The sequence below is a fragment of the Haematobia irritans genome, chromosome 1, assembly GCF_050003625.1.
Source record: "Haematobia irritans isolate KBUSLIRL chromosome 1, ASM5000362v1, whole genome shotgun sequence".
NCBI classification, from domain to species: domain Eukaryota; kingdom Metazoa; phylum Arthropoda; class Insecta; order Diptera; family Muscidae; genus Haematobia; species Haematobia irritans.
The window spans coordinates 80213472-80230097 of NC_134397.1; the positions used below are offsets into that span (position 1 = coordinate 80213472).

At 34.8% G+C, this 16626-nt stretch overlaps 1 protein-coding gene and 1 long non-coding RNA gene across 4 annotated transcripts in view; both read right to left on the reverse strand.

The window, feature by feature from the left end:
- LOC142221293 (uncharacterized) overlaps positions 1-16626 on the reverse strand; it is a 278541-nt gene that overhangs the window by 2994 nt on the left and 258921 nt on the right. The gene's annotated exons all lie outside the window — the stretch shown is intronic.
- Axn (protein axin) overlaps positions 1-16626 on the reverse strand; it is a 101763-nt gene that overhangs the window by 478 nt on the left and 84659 nt on the right. The window contains exons 3-12 of one of the 3 annotated variants that reach the window (XM_075290957.1): positions 8125-8209; positions 7616-8012; positions 7309-7541; positions 6554-7234; positions 3030-3164; positions 2786-2882; positions 2584-2718; positions 2263-2518; positions 445-589; positions 48-377 (exon numbers count right to left, since the gene is read on the reverse strand). In XM_075290957.1, coding sequence (XP_075147072.1) covers positions 48-377; positions 445-589; positions 2263-2518; positions 2584-2718; positions 2786-2882; positions 3030-3164; positions 6554-7234; positions 7309-7541; positions 7616-7708 — 2105 coding nt within the window. In that variant the 5' untranslated portion in view covers positions 7709-8012; positions 8125-8209. Of the gene's footprint in view, positions 1-47; positions 378-444; positions 590-2262; positions 2519-2583; positions 2719-2785; positions 2883-3029; positions 3165-6553; positions 7235-7308; positions 7542-7615; positions 8210-16626 lie in introns of all 3 variants that reach the window. The other 2 variants (XM_075290956.1, XM_075290958.1) reach the window with 2 other exon arrangements.

Below are 16626 nucleotides of genomic sequence, written 5' to 3' on the forward strand. Positions count from 1 at the left end.
ACGTTTTGCTATAAAATTTCTTACAGTCATACATGTGTACAAAATACCTAAAATTGCCCTTTTTGGGTAAATAGTCCTTAAATTGCTTTAGTGTGGGTTGTGTACCGGGTATTTTAGTTCTATAAGGATACTCTTCATCACAAAATGAAAACACAACAGTTGTGGTCTCTTGTGGTTTTGCGGGTAACGGAGGCGGGAGTGATTGGTGATGTAGACTACTACTGCCACTGCTGCTATTACTAAATGAGGCTGATTGTTGTTGCATAGGTGGCAACATATGCTGCTGTTGGGTGTAGCGACGAGACCGTCTGGTCTCATCTTCCAGTCTTCTTTTGGCCTCTTCTAGTTTTGAGGCTGTGCTTGTGCCAGAACGTGAACTAAAAATTAAACAAAAGAACTCCTTGAATGAAATAAACTTAACAAAAATATGTTTTACATATGTACCTGTTATCTTTGTACTTCATTAGAGTATCAGCTGAGAATAAACTTATGCCGCTATCTGTATTCATGGAAGGCCATTTATTTGTAAGCTTCCTTGCTGAGGAACTATGATCTGGCATTGATTTTGAGTGTTTCATAGAATGTCCACCTAAGGATATGAATAATATATTTTATAAAAACAAAATTTATAATTTATACCAATAGTGTTGTATATACAAATAGAGGTTTCATAATTTATTTTTATAGCAAACGTCAAAAGAGAAAATAGCTCCTTCGTCAGCCATTGCGTAGTTACATTTCAAGGTTGAGATTTTTTTATTTCTTACAAGGAATAATATACTAGAATAAGACAATCATACAAGACATTAACGCGTTGGAAGTAGCATTTGCATAAGAAAATATGATTATAGAATTGTAACCAAACACAAATATCCTAATAAAAAATTGATCGCACGATTAGGGATATTTCCAATGTAATTTTCATCCATTTTATACCGGAGCCCAAAGAGTGCATCATACTGGCGGCCAACATGGGTTGAATTACCGTATAATAGGTGAGACCGAAAGGAGTGCCACATTGTGGTTGACACCACTTATACAAAATTTATTCAAGGATAAAATTCAGAAAAGTCCCATTATGGGTGAGGGGTTTAACCACCGCTGATCAATGTAAGTATTTTGTTGAAACGATAATGACAACAAAAAAAGCAAATATTGAAGAAAGTTTCAAAATTTTCTTGTGTCAGTATTCACGTAACGCAATAAGATGAAAAAGCACTTACATCTTACATGCCTTGGTGGTGGTTGACTATCCACAAGATGGTGATTTGGACATTACTACGATAATAACTCAGGAAATACAGCTTTGACACCATGTAATTATGTTTACGCACGGGATGATCTTGGTCTCCACATAAAGATGATCCCGGGGAGTATTGCGGAGACATTTCTAAGGGTAGCGTTCTGTTACTCCACAGCGTGTCACTTGCCTGAGTTGTCCACACCGGCGCTGCATGGTTTACCAGTGGTCGTCCAGTTGCATTATAGGCATTCAAAAAGGTTTCTTTGCCCACTCGCCAAGGCTGCCGGCAAGAGACTTGAGGAATTTGCTCCTTCCGCGGAGTAAATGACTTAGAGAGTCCGTCGAATGTGACCATCTTGGCGCCGTTTGTTGTCGGAATTTTTACGCCATCATATCATACGGGATGGGGTAGAATAGAAGACCGGAGACCATCTGATAGTTGCGAATATCTTGGTAAATTCATCGGCAAAATCCTTAGGATAACTCGTCTGGCCCGGGGGCCTGTGTGTGTTCAGTAAAAACATCGATGGCATGCAGTTCCTCCTTCCCTTCCCGATTAAAAGCAAAGACGATAATTTCACAACATAGCGGGTTTTACACAGCCCTTTTCCGATAACACGTTCCTTGAAACCAACTTCAAGGCCTTGGGAAATGTATGCTTTTCAACACCGCCCGCTGCTCTCTTGGTGAAAATAGCCATCACAAGCGATCCCTTTTAGATGTTGACATCATAACCTACAATCGTTCCCTTTTTTCTTCTTTAACAATTAGCCGATTGAGTTAATTGTTCTAAACCTCTTTTATGGAGATGCCGTGGGCTTAGGAAAAGCTCGGCATACCAAAGTGGTGTCACAATTTGGTAGCTTCAGTAGAAACCACTGCTATATGCTTGCATAGTAGTTTTATATACCACCACATTTGAAATTTTGAAATTTACTACCTATTGGGAGTTTTGAAACTATCTAGTTTTTCCACATTTTACGTCAAAACAAAAAAAAATAGGTTTGAACAAAACTTACTTATACTCATGGCACCATCGCTTAACATGCCCGAGTCGTGTGTTATTGTACGCCTTCTAGATGGTAAAGGTGGGCAGGGTGACATTGTGCCAGGGGAGCGATGTGGCGTTTGGTCTTTCCACACGCGTGACACATGCTGATCAAGTATATCTTGATCATTGTCTTCATCAATGGCAAATTTTTCTCGTATGGCTTGTGCAAAAGCACGATCACTGGCAAGTCGTTCATTGGTCGGCATAGATTCATCAGGGAAATGCTAAAAACGTACATTTGTAAATTATAAATCTGATTTAATTTTTTTGTTTAATTAAATGCATATACCTCTATTCGGGCTCTGTCTTCTAGGTCTTGCTTACGTTTAACTTCTTCTAGCTTGGGTATTAGTAGTGCTATTAATTCGGACTCTTTCAATGGTCTATGTTCATTAGAATGAAGACGTTGAGTACGAGGTATAACCTTCAAAGGAAAATAAAATATTTTAGCTGGGTTTGTTATGCGATTTAGAAATACATTTTCATCATACTTGAAACGTGTTTGTTTCCTTATTTGCCATAGCACTCTGTCGAATAGCTTTTGTTTCCGTGGAGCTGTGTCTTCGTTGTATATATGGGCGTCCATCCCTAAAATATTAATAAAGTCTTAGAGAACATCTTCACAAATACTCTATGCATAAATGTACACTGATGAATATAGGTAGTTTGAACATTTGTAAATTTTCTTATGTATATTAAATTATGAATGGACACATGGGATTTATTTTTACTTACATTGAACAGCTTGAAAGTGACATGGTATCAGAATCAGTTCTGCCACCAGAACTGACACTTGCCCTTTCGGAGTCTACTCTTGAATTCGGTACGTAGGAGGTATTTGTCTTCCCCGTATACACATAACCATGAGCACTACACTCACATGCACAAGTTTAAATTATGTGGACAATAATTTTTGGTTTGTCGAATAATTGTTGTAGTTCAGTCCATGCAATTTAATTCAAATAAATTAAAATTGTATTTTTTCAACGACAAATAAATATAATTAAAACACAACCAAAGCACACAAATGACAGATACATCGTTGACATGGCGGATTGAAGGATATTTTAGGTTATTATGTTGGATATTTAGTGGATTGTGCATTTTGTTGCAGTTGGTGGATGATGGCAATGGGTATGTAGTGGAACACGTGTGCAGAAACATAAATGAAACGAAAATAAAAGAAAAAATAAATAAAAATTAAATAAATAATCAGTTATAAAATGAACACAAAATATCGGCTTAAAAAATATTTCCTCATTATATGAAATTAAAAGTATTTATAAAGACTAAAAATGCATGGATGAAAATTACTTTTTAAATTATTCTAGTTTTGGGATATGTTACATCTTTATAAATTAGGGGGATTGGGTAATAGTACAATTGTAATTCTTATATCAAAGAGCAATTCTATTTAAGGTAAATGATAAGGGTACTCCTTACGGCGTTTTCGTAAAATTTTTATATGCCTTAGCCCCATTTTCATGAAGCTCCGTTACTATGGACATATTTGTCATCTTGCGTGTATATTCCATATGCCAGTTAAGAATTTAACTGTTGTACATTTTTCAGTTAAAGTTAAGCAGAGAGAAGATATTCGCAATTTACTTTCTGGCAGTTAAAGCCTAACGGAGATATATGAAAATGCCTGTTAATAATTTGGAACTTTTATTCAAGAGCATATTACAACTTTAAAAATATAAATTATAAAACGCTTTTGAAACAAACTGGTTTCCGTTCGCATGTTACATCGTTAAATCTCAAACTTAATATAAAGCTTGGAAAGGAAACATGCGACACTGCACCAGTATGCTATTATTATAAGAACTGATCAATTTGACACAAAGTTTGCTTTGTGCAATACCAATTTTCCGATTTTAAAAGGTAAATTAATTCGAATGTAATGAAATTGTCAAAAGAGGCCTATATTATAAAAATATGTTTTAGCTAGGTTTACGGGATTTTCATTTCACATCTACGATGTATTTTACTGTCTCAAGTTTTCGAAACCCCATCTCTGATTACCTGTGAGATAATCGCATTCAGTCCAGAAGGAAAATCTGACAAAGGGGAAATTTCACAGTTAATCATTTCATGAATGAAAATGTTGTTTTATTAAATTCAATCTGCGGGTCAGTGTTGCCAACTATGAAAATCATAGCAAAATATAAAAACCAACCATAATGTATAGAAAAACCAGCTAAATTTTGTAAAAAGTAGTAAAGAAATTTTCGTGTTCATACGGAGGTCGAGCAAGTGTTTCAATCAGATCGGATGAAATATGGGGCCCAAGTAGGCTCAACAAGTCAAGTCTGGGGATCGATTAGTATCGGGCCAATGTATAATTATAGACCGATATGGACTAATCATCAAAAATTAATGTGCAATTTGTCAAGTCGATATCTTGTTTCATTAGGAGGCTAGTGCGATTGACATGATGGATGGACATAGCTAGCCAGAATATATACATATGCTTTATGGGGTCTTAGGCTCATATTACGGCGCGTTACAGAATAAAAATAAAATACATTTCGGCGATATTTTGTAGATTAACCCAGCAAAAATTCTCATTACCCGGTAAAGTTGAAGGTAATCATACTTATAAAGTAATGACCACTTTATAATTGGCATAGCTCCGGATTATATTTACAAACGCATGTCTAGAAGGGAAGTAGTTCACACCAGGTATACCTTCGGCGATGAAATAAGTATTGAATTGAAAGCATATCATTTGTTCCATTAGCGAATGACTAGCAAGGGTTTTGACAATTTCTAATGTGTATGGAATCAGGCTCTAATGCTCGTCAAGTACAAAAATCTCTCTAAACAGCAGTTCACTTATGCAATACATATGCACTGATTTTCCTTCGCTGTCAGGTTAAGGGCAGACTGTTTACTGCACCATCGAGAAGTACATATTTATTTCAGCTTGAAGTTTCCCATTGAAATGAGATTATTCTCCAGTTTACTTTTTTTAAATTCGTTAATAATTATTGCGTTAACTGCAAGAACAGATTATCAAATTTATTTTGGCAAGACCCTTTAGACTGCAAGATGGTACTATGGACGGCCGTTCCGGAACTACCACATTCCTCATCATCATTTTCCTTATATCCAATATCGTGTTGGATATTGGATATGTTTAGCTTGCCTAAAAAAATTGATACATCATTCTCCTTAAGAATTTTCTTCACACATATTATCATGTTGGATATTGGGTATGTCTTGCTGACGCGACTGAAGTATTTTGAGTTGGCGATGTTTGTTACTTTTTCTACATTTACGACGCGTATGTGACGTTTACTACTATGGAACAGTCGCAAAGCTAACAAAATTGATACAGACCATCTCTGATATGATCACCTAATCTGTAATCCGTTAAACGTAGATGTATCAAAATTTTAAAAATAACCACTCGTTCCAATAAGACAGACATTAGCCTTCCAAGTTCGTTTACCAAAGGGTTCGATCTTCTTCGTTCTTTTCTATCAGAGGAACTAGTGTGTTTAAATTGTTCCTTTGAATAAATTCAATCAATTAGCTGTTGACTCTCTAGTGAAAGATGATTATATAAAGGTGGGGCAAATATTTGGTATTCGAATCAAATTTATTTATTTTACAAAATTTAACAATTTTCACATTTGTTCTCTTTCTAACTTTCTCTCAGAGTTCCTATTTGTCACCAATGATTTATAAACAAATCAAAGTTTATATTTTTATTTCGGAACCCGTATAGTTGCGGATATGTACTCTGTGTTCTCTTCACTTTGTTTGTACTGTACTGAACTCAAAAGCGAATTTCATACATGCAGTGAAAAGAATTTGATGCAGCCCTCTAGTACCAACCATATCCGTAAGAGTTACATTAGCTTAATTTTCCAGTAACAAATATACAAAACATTTTCTTATAACACATCTCAAATGTGTGAAACATCCCTTGTTTAGAAGAGTTCGTGTTTTCCATACAATTGTTTTTTCCCGAATTTTACTTTATTTGAAAGAAGCCAGTTATTAACCAAGAGTTTATATTAATCTATTTTTACATTGTAGCTCCAGAAATTCTTAAGAAAACGAAATGTTTTATACCAAGCACAGGACATATGGAATCTTAAAATGTCTATAAGTGTTACGGGGGACATTAGTATGTTATAATGTAAGATTGTTTGCATTTTTTGTTGTGATTTTTTTATTACATAACACTATACATTACAAAAATTTGATTGAAATAGGACATTACAATAGTTGGGCTGAGTACTTACCCAGGTGGTCGTATTTCCAGTCTTCTCTTTTGTGTTGCTAGTAATAAATCCCGTGTTAAGCGCATTGGTATATCGGCTGACACACGGCCTCCTTCAACGCGTAGTTTTTCGAAATCATCGCTAAGTGACAACTCCGAATCTTCATGTAGGGTGGGTAGTGTTGAGCTGCGAGGTAGGGTGTCCGTGGCACTAACAGAACCACTGGAGCTAGCTGAAGTTGAGGGTCCATATACGCTGCCACTAGCACTGCAACTACCAGTTGGAGCACCAATGCCGGCACTAGTACTCGCTGGCAAATTGATTATTGGACCCAACGTACTGACTGATTTCCCAGTACTCGTGGAAGCAACAACAAGTGGCAGTGCACATGCCCCGCCACCGGCTCCACCACTACCACAACTAGCACCACTACTGCTGCTGCTTCCAGTACTGCAACTACCGCCACCTGTAGGACCACCGCTACTGCTAAATCGCTCATGTGCAGCGGACATTTGCTGTATGTAAAGTATATACATCTCCGAACACAAGAATGATGGATAAATGTTATCTCGAATTGTATTTTCGACATGTTTTTGCATGCTATCAAATATGTTTGGACTAAGAGGTATTTCATTTTTAAGTCCAGCCTTAATATTACGTCTCAAATCTTCCGATACAGACAATTGGCTTTTACGCAGGAATCTGTACGACAAGAAAAAAGTATGAACCATTAAAATTCTGATATGTATAAAATGCTGATAATGTGATATATGTACCTGTAAATCGCCTGTATGATCTGTTTTATCTTTTCAGGATCCGTCTGCTGTTTTAAACCTTCGCAGGCAAAGTAAAAGTTCAAGTGATCATTATAGGCAGGAGCCTCTTCCTCCACGTACTTTTTGAATAATTCCACACCATCACGATCTTCCAATAGATGATTGAGTGTTCGGGCCCAATTCAAATATGATGGTGGCGAATTTCGTAAATGTTCTCCAACCCCTTCGGTCATCTGTAAAATCACAAAAATAAAAAATATAATTTCGATTGCAGTTAACATATTTTTGAGCTAGGAAGGAAACTTACCTTTCTAACTCGACTTTCTTCTCCGGGTACAGGTGGTCTTGGCCCACAGCACTCATTATCATCATATTTTCGGTGACCCGATGTATGGCTCATGCCACTCACGATATCGTGAAACTTTCCAAAACGTCCCTACTCCTTTTAACTTAAGATCTAAAGTTGTGTTGTTCCTTTGCTGTTGAGTTTTCAGTGCCTTCGCCTCGTATGGTTTCCTTACGATTATAGGTTATATTGGTTTGTAGATAGGTGCGCGTGCCTCTAATTCTATATTAATTAGTCCTTTGCTACGGATGTGCAATTTGTGTATTGATGTTTGAGTAGGTATGCGATTGTATGCAAATATGTACATGTGGTTGAGAACGCATTCAAATCTTAATATCGAATCCTATTTGTGATGTCTCTAAAAACACTAGTTTATTATTATTCTTATTTTGTTTTGTTTTTTTTTTTTTGTAAATTAAAAGTAATGTACAAAATTTGCAATTTTTCGATAAGAATGCTGCGCTACATACAATTACAATTCACTATAGCCCGTTAATATTCAAAATATTGGGGGGACATGGAAGATTTTCACTTCGGAAGGCAATAATACAAGGCCTGAAATGGTAGAAAAAATAAATATGTTAAGTGTCAGCATTTTAAGAAGTAATGGTAAAACTAATCTAAAATATGGAAACAGCAGGACATACAAGATTATCCAACACCACTTTTGAAAATTTTATTTTTTTATGTCTACAAATACACGGACGAAAAAGACTGTTTTTCACATATTTGGGTGTAAAAATTATATGTTTGGAACTCAAATTTTTAACACATTATTTTTAAGTGCAAGCATATAAGGTTCATAAACTAGAATATATATAAAAGAAAAAATGAACATGTAATTAAAATATTGTAACTAATTTAAAATGATAACAGACCCCTTACACCAACAATAGATATAAATTAAAAGAAAACAAGGAAGTATTCAGGAAAAATACTGGTTACTTAGCAGAGTAATTATTTGGTCGCGGCAAAAAAAAAATTGATGATTTAAAAATTACCAAAAATAAGTACCGTTAAACAATAAAAACACTTTTCTGAGTATCATAAGAATATAGAAAACTTTACACGTGCTTAGTAATTTTCTTATTATGTTAGACACATCGGTCATTTTTCATTAATATTTCGTGCATATGGGTAATAATAAGTACTCGTTGCATTTAAAAGAAAAAAATTTAAGTGATTACAATAAAGGTTCATCAGTCACATCTATTGCAAACAAATTTGGAATCCATCATAGTGTAATTTCGCGAACTATGAGCCGTTTTCGTTCTTCAGACACTCTAGCTCCCATAAATACTGGTGGTCGCCCGAGAAAACCAAAAAACGGGATAATTCGATAATCCGATTAATAAAAAAAGATCCCTTTATATCAGCCAGGTCTATAAAAACCCAACTGCAGCTCGATATTTCTACAAAATCAATTCAAAGAAGAGCTGAGGGTGGCTTAAAATCGTACAGAAGTGCAAAAAAACCCTTTATTTCGACTAAAAATAGACAAGCCCGGATCGAATTTGCAAAGGAGCATCTTAACTGGAGTAAAGCCCAATGGAGTACTGTCCTTTTCTCTGACGAATTGAAGTTCAATCTGAAAAGTTCGGATGGTTTCAGGCTAGTACGTAGCAGGGCTGTGGAGCCGGAGTCGGAGTCGTAAAAATTTTGCTCGACTCCGACTTCGGCTAAAGCAAATTTTTTAAAACACTTCACATTTTTGTAACTAAGCAAGTTTTTACGCAAATTAGTTTCCATTGCGTTATTCATTCGATCCATGTACAGCATGATTGTAAATGAAAATCAACTTCCAATTACGGCTATCTTTTTATGTTTCCTAGAATGTTAGACTAGCAGATGGGCTGGATCGATCCATTTTAATGCCCATATCAATTTATTTGAAATATTTCGAACAATTGAAATTATTTTTTTTAAATTTTTTTTTGCCATATACATATGTGGAATATTGACAGATAATTTTTTCAAAGTTGTTTTTTATAGAAAATTTTGTCAACATTTTATTTCTATAGCAAATTTTGTCAACATTTTATTTCTATAGCAAATTTTGTCAAAATTTTATTTCTATAAAAAATTTATTCAAAATTTTATTACTATAGAAATATTTTTTTCTCTAGAAAATTTAGTCAACATTTTATTTCTATAGAAAATCTCAATTTTCTATAGAATATTTTGCAAAATTTTATTTCTATAGAAAATTTTGCAAAATTTTGTTTGTTACACAAAAATTTTTTCAAAATTTTATTTCTATTGATAATTTTATTTTTATAAAAATTGAAGTCAAAATTTTATTTCTATAGAAAATTTTGCCAAAATTTTATAGTAATAGATTTTTTTATTTGAAAATTTGGTCAAAATTTTATTTCTATAGAAAAATTTGCCAAAATTTTATAGTAATAGATTTTTTTATTAGAAAATTTAGTCAAAATTTTGTTTCTTTAGAATATTTTGCAGAATTTTATTTACTACACAAAAATTTTTCTAAGATTGTTTTTTTTATTGATAATTTTTTCAAAATTTTATTTCTATAAGAAAAAATTGTCAAATTTTATTTCTATAGCAAATTTTTCTTACTGATGCTCATTGATACTCACTGCTATAAAAAATGTATTCAAAATTTTATTACTATAGAAATATATATTTTTTAAATTTAGTCAAAATTTTATTTCTATAGAAAATTTTGCAAAATTTTGTTTGCTACACAATTTTTTTAATTGTATTTCTATTGATAATTTTTTCAAACTTTTATTTCTATAAAAAATTTTGCCAAATTTTATTTCTATAAAAATTTTATTCAAAATGTTATTTCTATATATTTGGTCAAAATTTGATTTCTATAGAAAATTTTGTCAAAATTTTATTTCTATAGAAAATTTAGTCAAAATTTTATTTACTAGGCAGAAATTTTTCCAAAATTTCTTGCTCACTGATACTCACTGCTAAGTCGAAAACTTGTAGAAATTACTCAAATTTTCAAATTTTTCAATGAATGAATCATAAATGCATTTTTACGAAATTGTCTAAACAATTATAAATATTTCCCAAATATTGCCCGAGATTTTGTAGAAGTCTGATTTGAGATTTTATTAAAATGTAGATCTAAATACAAAGATGTGCAGAGTATATTATAATCGGCCCGCCCGACTTTAGATTTTCCTTGCATTTTTATTTTTTGTTAAAATTGTGTTACGTCCCACAACGTTAGATTTAAATTTTAAGTACATAGATTTTGTAGAAGTATATACAATTTTGTCTAAATCGATTCAGATTCAAATTCATGCATATGGGAATATAAACCTTTATATAGCTCGCAACAAATTTAAAGGATTTGGGATAGTACACAGAAACAAATTTCACGAACATTTTTCCAATTAAAATCTTAATTGAGTTTTAAAAAATGTTCAATTAAAAATTTAATTGAATCAACAATTTTTTTAATTGAAATAAAAATCAATCACACAAATTAATAGTATCAATTAATCTTTTAATTGGATCAATTAATTTTTTAATTGACTGCCAATTAATTTTTTAATTAATACTATCATTTCTGTGATAGAAGACATTTCAATTAAAAAATTAATTGGATCAATTAATTTCGTGATTGAATCAGAAAAAAATTTTTTGTGTGTATCAACAATTTTGGTCCACATATACATATACTGTTGGTATCTTCTCATATTATGATGGGTATTTATATCATTATTTTATTTATTAAACATTGCCCTAAATTTGAAATATAGAGTTCAATTGGCATCTAATGTGAAATTAAGACCTTTTTTTTTGCACACATAAATAAATACGATACTTTATATCGATCCAGTTACGGTACCCCCACAATAGAACTACAAATTAGTGGTATTAAAATGAGATTTAGTTATATTACCCGAAGTCGACTCCGGAGTCGGAGTCGAGCTGATGAAAAATGCTGGAGTCGGAGTCGAGCAAAATTGGCTCGACTCCACAGCCCTGGTACGTAGACCTAAAGGTGAACGCCTTAATCTTCGATATACTAAAGCTCCAGTTAAACATGGAGGAGGAAGCGTTTTGGTTTGGGGGTGCTTCTCGGGGCATGGGATCGGCCCAATACATAGAATAAGTGGTATAATGGATCGTTTCGTCTATAAAGACATTTTGCAAAATATAATGTTGCCACACGCAGAGGAAGAAATGCCACTCAAATGGAGATATCAACATGATAACGATCCAAAACATACTGCAAAGTGTGTAAAGGAATGGTTGGAGCATAACAATGTTAATGTTTTGAAGTGGCCTACCCAATTACAAGATCGCAATCTGTGGGATATAGTAACTCATAAGATTAATCGCGATAACTGCAGAAATACGGACGAACTTTTCCGACAAGTGGAAATAGCATGGAATGTCATATCCGGGGATATTGTATCGAACCTAATCGGGTCCATGCCATGCAGATGCGAAGAAGTTTTAAAAAATAAGGGCTACGCTACAAAATATTAGTATTAAACGTATTTTTATACCCTCCACCATAGGATGGGGGTATATTAACTTTGTCATTCCGTTTGTAACACATCGAAATAATGCTCTAAGACCCCGTCTGTTGAAATCATGCTAACTTCCGAACGAAACACGCTATCGACTTGAGACTTGGCACAAGTAGTCATTCAATAAGATGTAGGTCGGATGGTATTGCAAATGGGCCATATCGGACCACTTTTACGTATACCCCCATATAAACCAACGCTCAGATTTGGCTTGCGGAGCCTCTTCGAGGAGCAAAATTCATCCGATGCGGTTAAAATGTGGTACATGGTGTTAGTTATAGTCTCTAATAACCATGCGAAAATTGGTCCACATCGGTCCATAATTTTATATAGCCCCCATATAAACCGATCCCCAGATTTGGCTTGCGGAGCCTCTAAGAGAAGCAAATTTCATCCCATTTGGTTGAAATTTGGTACGTGGTGTTAGTATATGGTCTCTAACAACCATGCAGGAATTGGTCCACATCGGTCCATAATTATATATAGCCCCCATATAAACCGATCCCCAGATTTGGCTTGCGGAGCCTCTAAGAGAAGCAAATTTCATCCGATTCGGTTGAAATTTGGTACGTGGTGTTTGTATATGGTCTCTAACAACCATGCAGGAATTGGTCCACATCGGTCCATAATTATATGTAGCCCCCATATAAATAGATTCCCAGATTTGACCTCCAGAGCCCTTTGGAAGGGAAACATTCACCCGATCCGCTAGTATATGGCGTTACCAACCATGCCACAATTTGTCCATATCGGTCTATAGTTATATATAGCCGATCCCCAAAAATAATCTACCAAAATTTTATTTCTATAGAAAATTTTGTCAAAATTTTATTACTATAGAAAATTTTGTCAAAATTTTATTACTATACAAAATTTTGTCAAAATTTTATTACTTTACAAAATTTTGTCAAAATTTTATTACTATACAAAATTTTGTCAAGATTTTATTTCTATAGAAAGTTTTTTCAAAATTTTATTTCTATAGAAAATTTTGTCAAACTGAATTATATACGTATTTAATCGGTCTTTTTTTGTTTAATATATACCCCGTATGGACTAACTTACAATTGAGAAGACAGTGTTAAGAAGTTTTAAGATTCCTTGCCATCGTCAAGTGCTACCGCAACCCAAGTAATTCGATTATGGATGATAGTCTTTAGTTTCTATGCAATCCATGGTGGAGGGCGCAGATGCTGTGGCGCTAGCAGTCAGGGGAAAATTCCCATTCACAATCAGAGATATTATACAGAGAGCTCTCCGGATGATGAGAAATGGGCGAAACATAATGGTCTTGGGGTAAATCCAGCAAAGACAGAACTAGTCATGTACTGCAAAGATCGCAAAACTCCCACGGTTTGGCCCATTTCCTTAGGGGGTATTGAAATTCCCTTTTGTGAGTGTGCAAAATACCTTGGCGTTATTTTGGACAGGAAGCTGAATTTTAGGCTTAATATTGAAGAAAGGGCGAGAAAGTCACGGTAGCTTTGTACTCGTGCAAAAAGGCAATAGGGAAAAAGTGGGGACTAAAACCAAAAATTGTGCATTGGCTATACACGGCAGTGGTTAGACCTATAATGCTATATGGTGTTGTAGTCTGGTGGCCGGCACTTCAGAAACCGACTTGTTTAGACAAAGTTCAGCGTATGGCGTGTTTGTGTATCTCAGGCGCATTCAGCAAGACAGGAACAAATTCCCTTAATGTCATGCTGCATCTACTGCCTTCAGACATTTTGGCCAAACAGTCAGCTGCAACAACGGCTGTGCGGTTGCGCGAGGTGTCGCTGTGGTCGGAAAAAAAGTTACGGTCACAGTTCGGTCCTCAAAATGGATAATTGGGTTTCGTAGTATATTCTAATGATCTGGAACTTCGAATAGCGAAAAGATTACCTAATCACTGTAGTGTTTTTCAGGCTGAAATATTAGCAATAAGAGATATGGCGAATTGGCTGAGAAGTAATGTTCCAAAAAATGTGGGCATTAATATATACTCAGACAGTCAACCTGCAATAAAATCCTTGGACTCTGTGTTCCTCAACTCGAAAATGGCCATCGACTGCCGCAAATCTCTCAATGAGATGGCTGAGCAGTACAATATTCACCTAATATGGGTGACTGACCGGGGAAATGCGAAGCGGGTGAGTTGGCAAGGCTAGGGACTACCTTACATATTCCAGGGGAACTAGAATCTGTTGGTATGCCCTTGGCTACCTGCAAGCTCATGATGCGTGAGAAGGCTGTTATGGTGGCAAATGTTCGATGGGAGAATTGCAAGGGCTGTAACGACACCAAGCAAATATGGCCCCATTTAAACTTAAACCGCACACTAGATATGCTAGTGTTCTCGAAACGTCAGATATCACTCCTGATATCTGCTATAACGGGTCGCTGCATGATAGGCGATTTTGCAAAATCATTGTTTTATGCTTCGTGTTTTGTTTCACAGTCAAACATCTTCAGTTAAGTCTATAATTTAACCATGAATCATCTTACAAACGAACAACGCTTGCAAATGATTGAATTTTATTATTAAAATGCGTGCTCAGAAATGTCGTGAATCACGAATAATTTTATGAATAATTTACCTTAGGGACCTGACCGAAAACATGAACATGCTTAAAATCGAGAGCGTTATTAAACTCTTAACATCATAGGTGTAACTAAAATTGTAAGAGTTGAACTCGTAAGCCTTTTTATGTGCGTGAGCGTGAGTATTCGTTTCTCACGCACATTCACGAAAATATAATATTTGTGACTCGCGTTCACGCACGACATTTGGTTGGTTAATCACGCTGACGCATCCTCACGGCGTTGCCACCTCTAATTGAGCGGCGAGTTCGGTGAACATTTTATTAGTGAGATACCGAAGGAAATGTTGAGAGTACGCCAAACTTGGACTAAGCGGATGGACCATTTGAAGCGCAGTTGCGGTCAACATTTGCACGACTTAATCTTCAAACATTAAATTATTATAATTAAATGGATCGCATTATCAATGCAAATAAAGATTCGATAAAAATCTTATTTTTTATGTACACTCAAATTAAATTAAATTTTTGGTTAAAATTGAATTATTTTTTGCTTACATTAATGACGTGAACTAAAAATAAGAAAAAAAAAGTTGTATTCAAATAAAGTGCACAATTTTACTAAAAAATAAAATATTTCATATTTTCCTAAAATGTGAGAAGTTTGCTTAAAATGAGTTCATAAGTCTCTCAAATGAGAAAAATGGTACTAAAATTGTACCTGTCTTGAACTTCTTAAAGCGCTAAAGAACACATTTTTAATACATTTTCTTCAATCTGACAAAAAGTTTTAACTTATTTGTAACATGTGGTAATTAGAAAACTATTTTAGTTACATTTGTCTAAAATAAACCTACATTTTCTTTCATGGTGGGTTCACTTTTTTTTGGGTGTATTTACATATGTGGACCCAATTCGGCACACTTTAATAGAATTTTAAATAAATAGGAATAAAATTTCACAGAGAGTGGATGCAAAATACTCCTGGGAGCAATATTATACATATACATGGATCTATATTTAAATCTGAACCGATTGGGATTAAATTTGCACACATTGCTAGAATAACAATTCTACCCTCTGTGTAAAATTTGAAGTAAACACTAGTGAAACTTGCCGTCTGTCGTCATATTTATAAGTGTAAATCGAGCGATGGGTATACATGGGAGCTGTATCTAAAGGGTGATTTGTTAAGAGCTTGATAACTTTTAAAAAAAAAAAAACGCATAAAATTTGCAAAATCTCATCGGTTCTTTATTTGAAACGTTAGATTGGTCCATGACATTTACTTTTTGAAGATAATTTCATTTAAATGTTGACCGCGGCTGCGTCTTAGGTGGTCCATTCGGAAAGTCCAATTTTGGGCAACTTTTTCGAGCATTTCGGCCGGAATAGCCCGAATTTCTTCGGAAATGTTGTCTTCCAAAGCTGGAATAGTTGCTGGCTTATTTCTGTAGACTTTAGACTTGTCGTAGCCCCACAAAAAATAGTCTAAAGGCGTCAAATCGCATGATCTTGGTGGCCAACTTACCGGTCCATTTCTTGAGATGAATTGTTCTCCGAAGTTTTCCCTCAAAATGGCCATAGAATCGCGAGCTGTGTGGCATGTAGCGCCATCTTGTTGAAACCACATGTCAACCAAGTTCAGTTCTTCCATTTTTGGCAACAAAAAGTTTGTTAGCATCGAACGATAGCGATCGCCATTCACCGTAACGTTGCGTCCAACAGCATCTTTGAAAAAATACGGTCCAATGATTCCACCAGCGTACAAACCACACCAAACAGTGCATTTTTCGGGATGCATGGGCAGTTCTTGAACGGCTTCTGGTTGCTCTTCACTCCAAATGCGGGAATTTTGCTTATTTACGTAGCCATTCAACCAGAAATGAGCCTCATCGCTGAACAAAATTTGTCGATA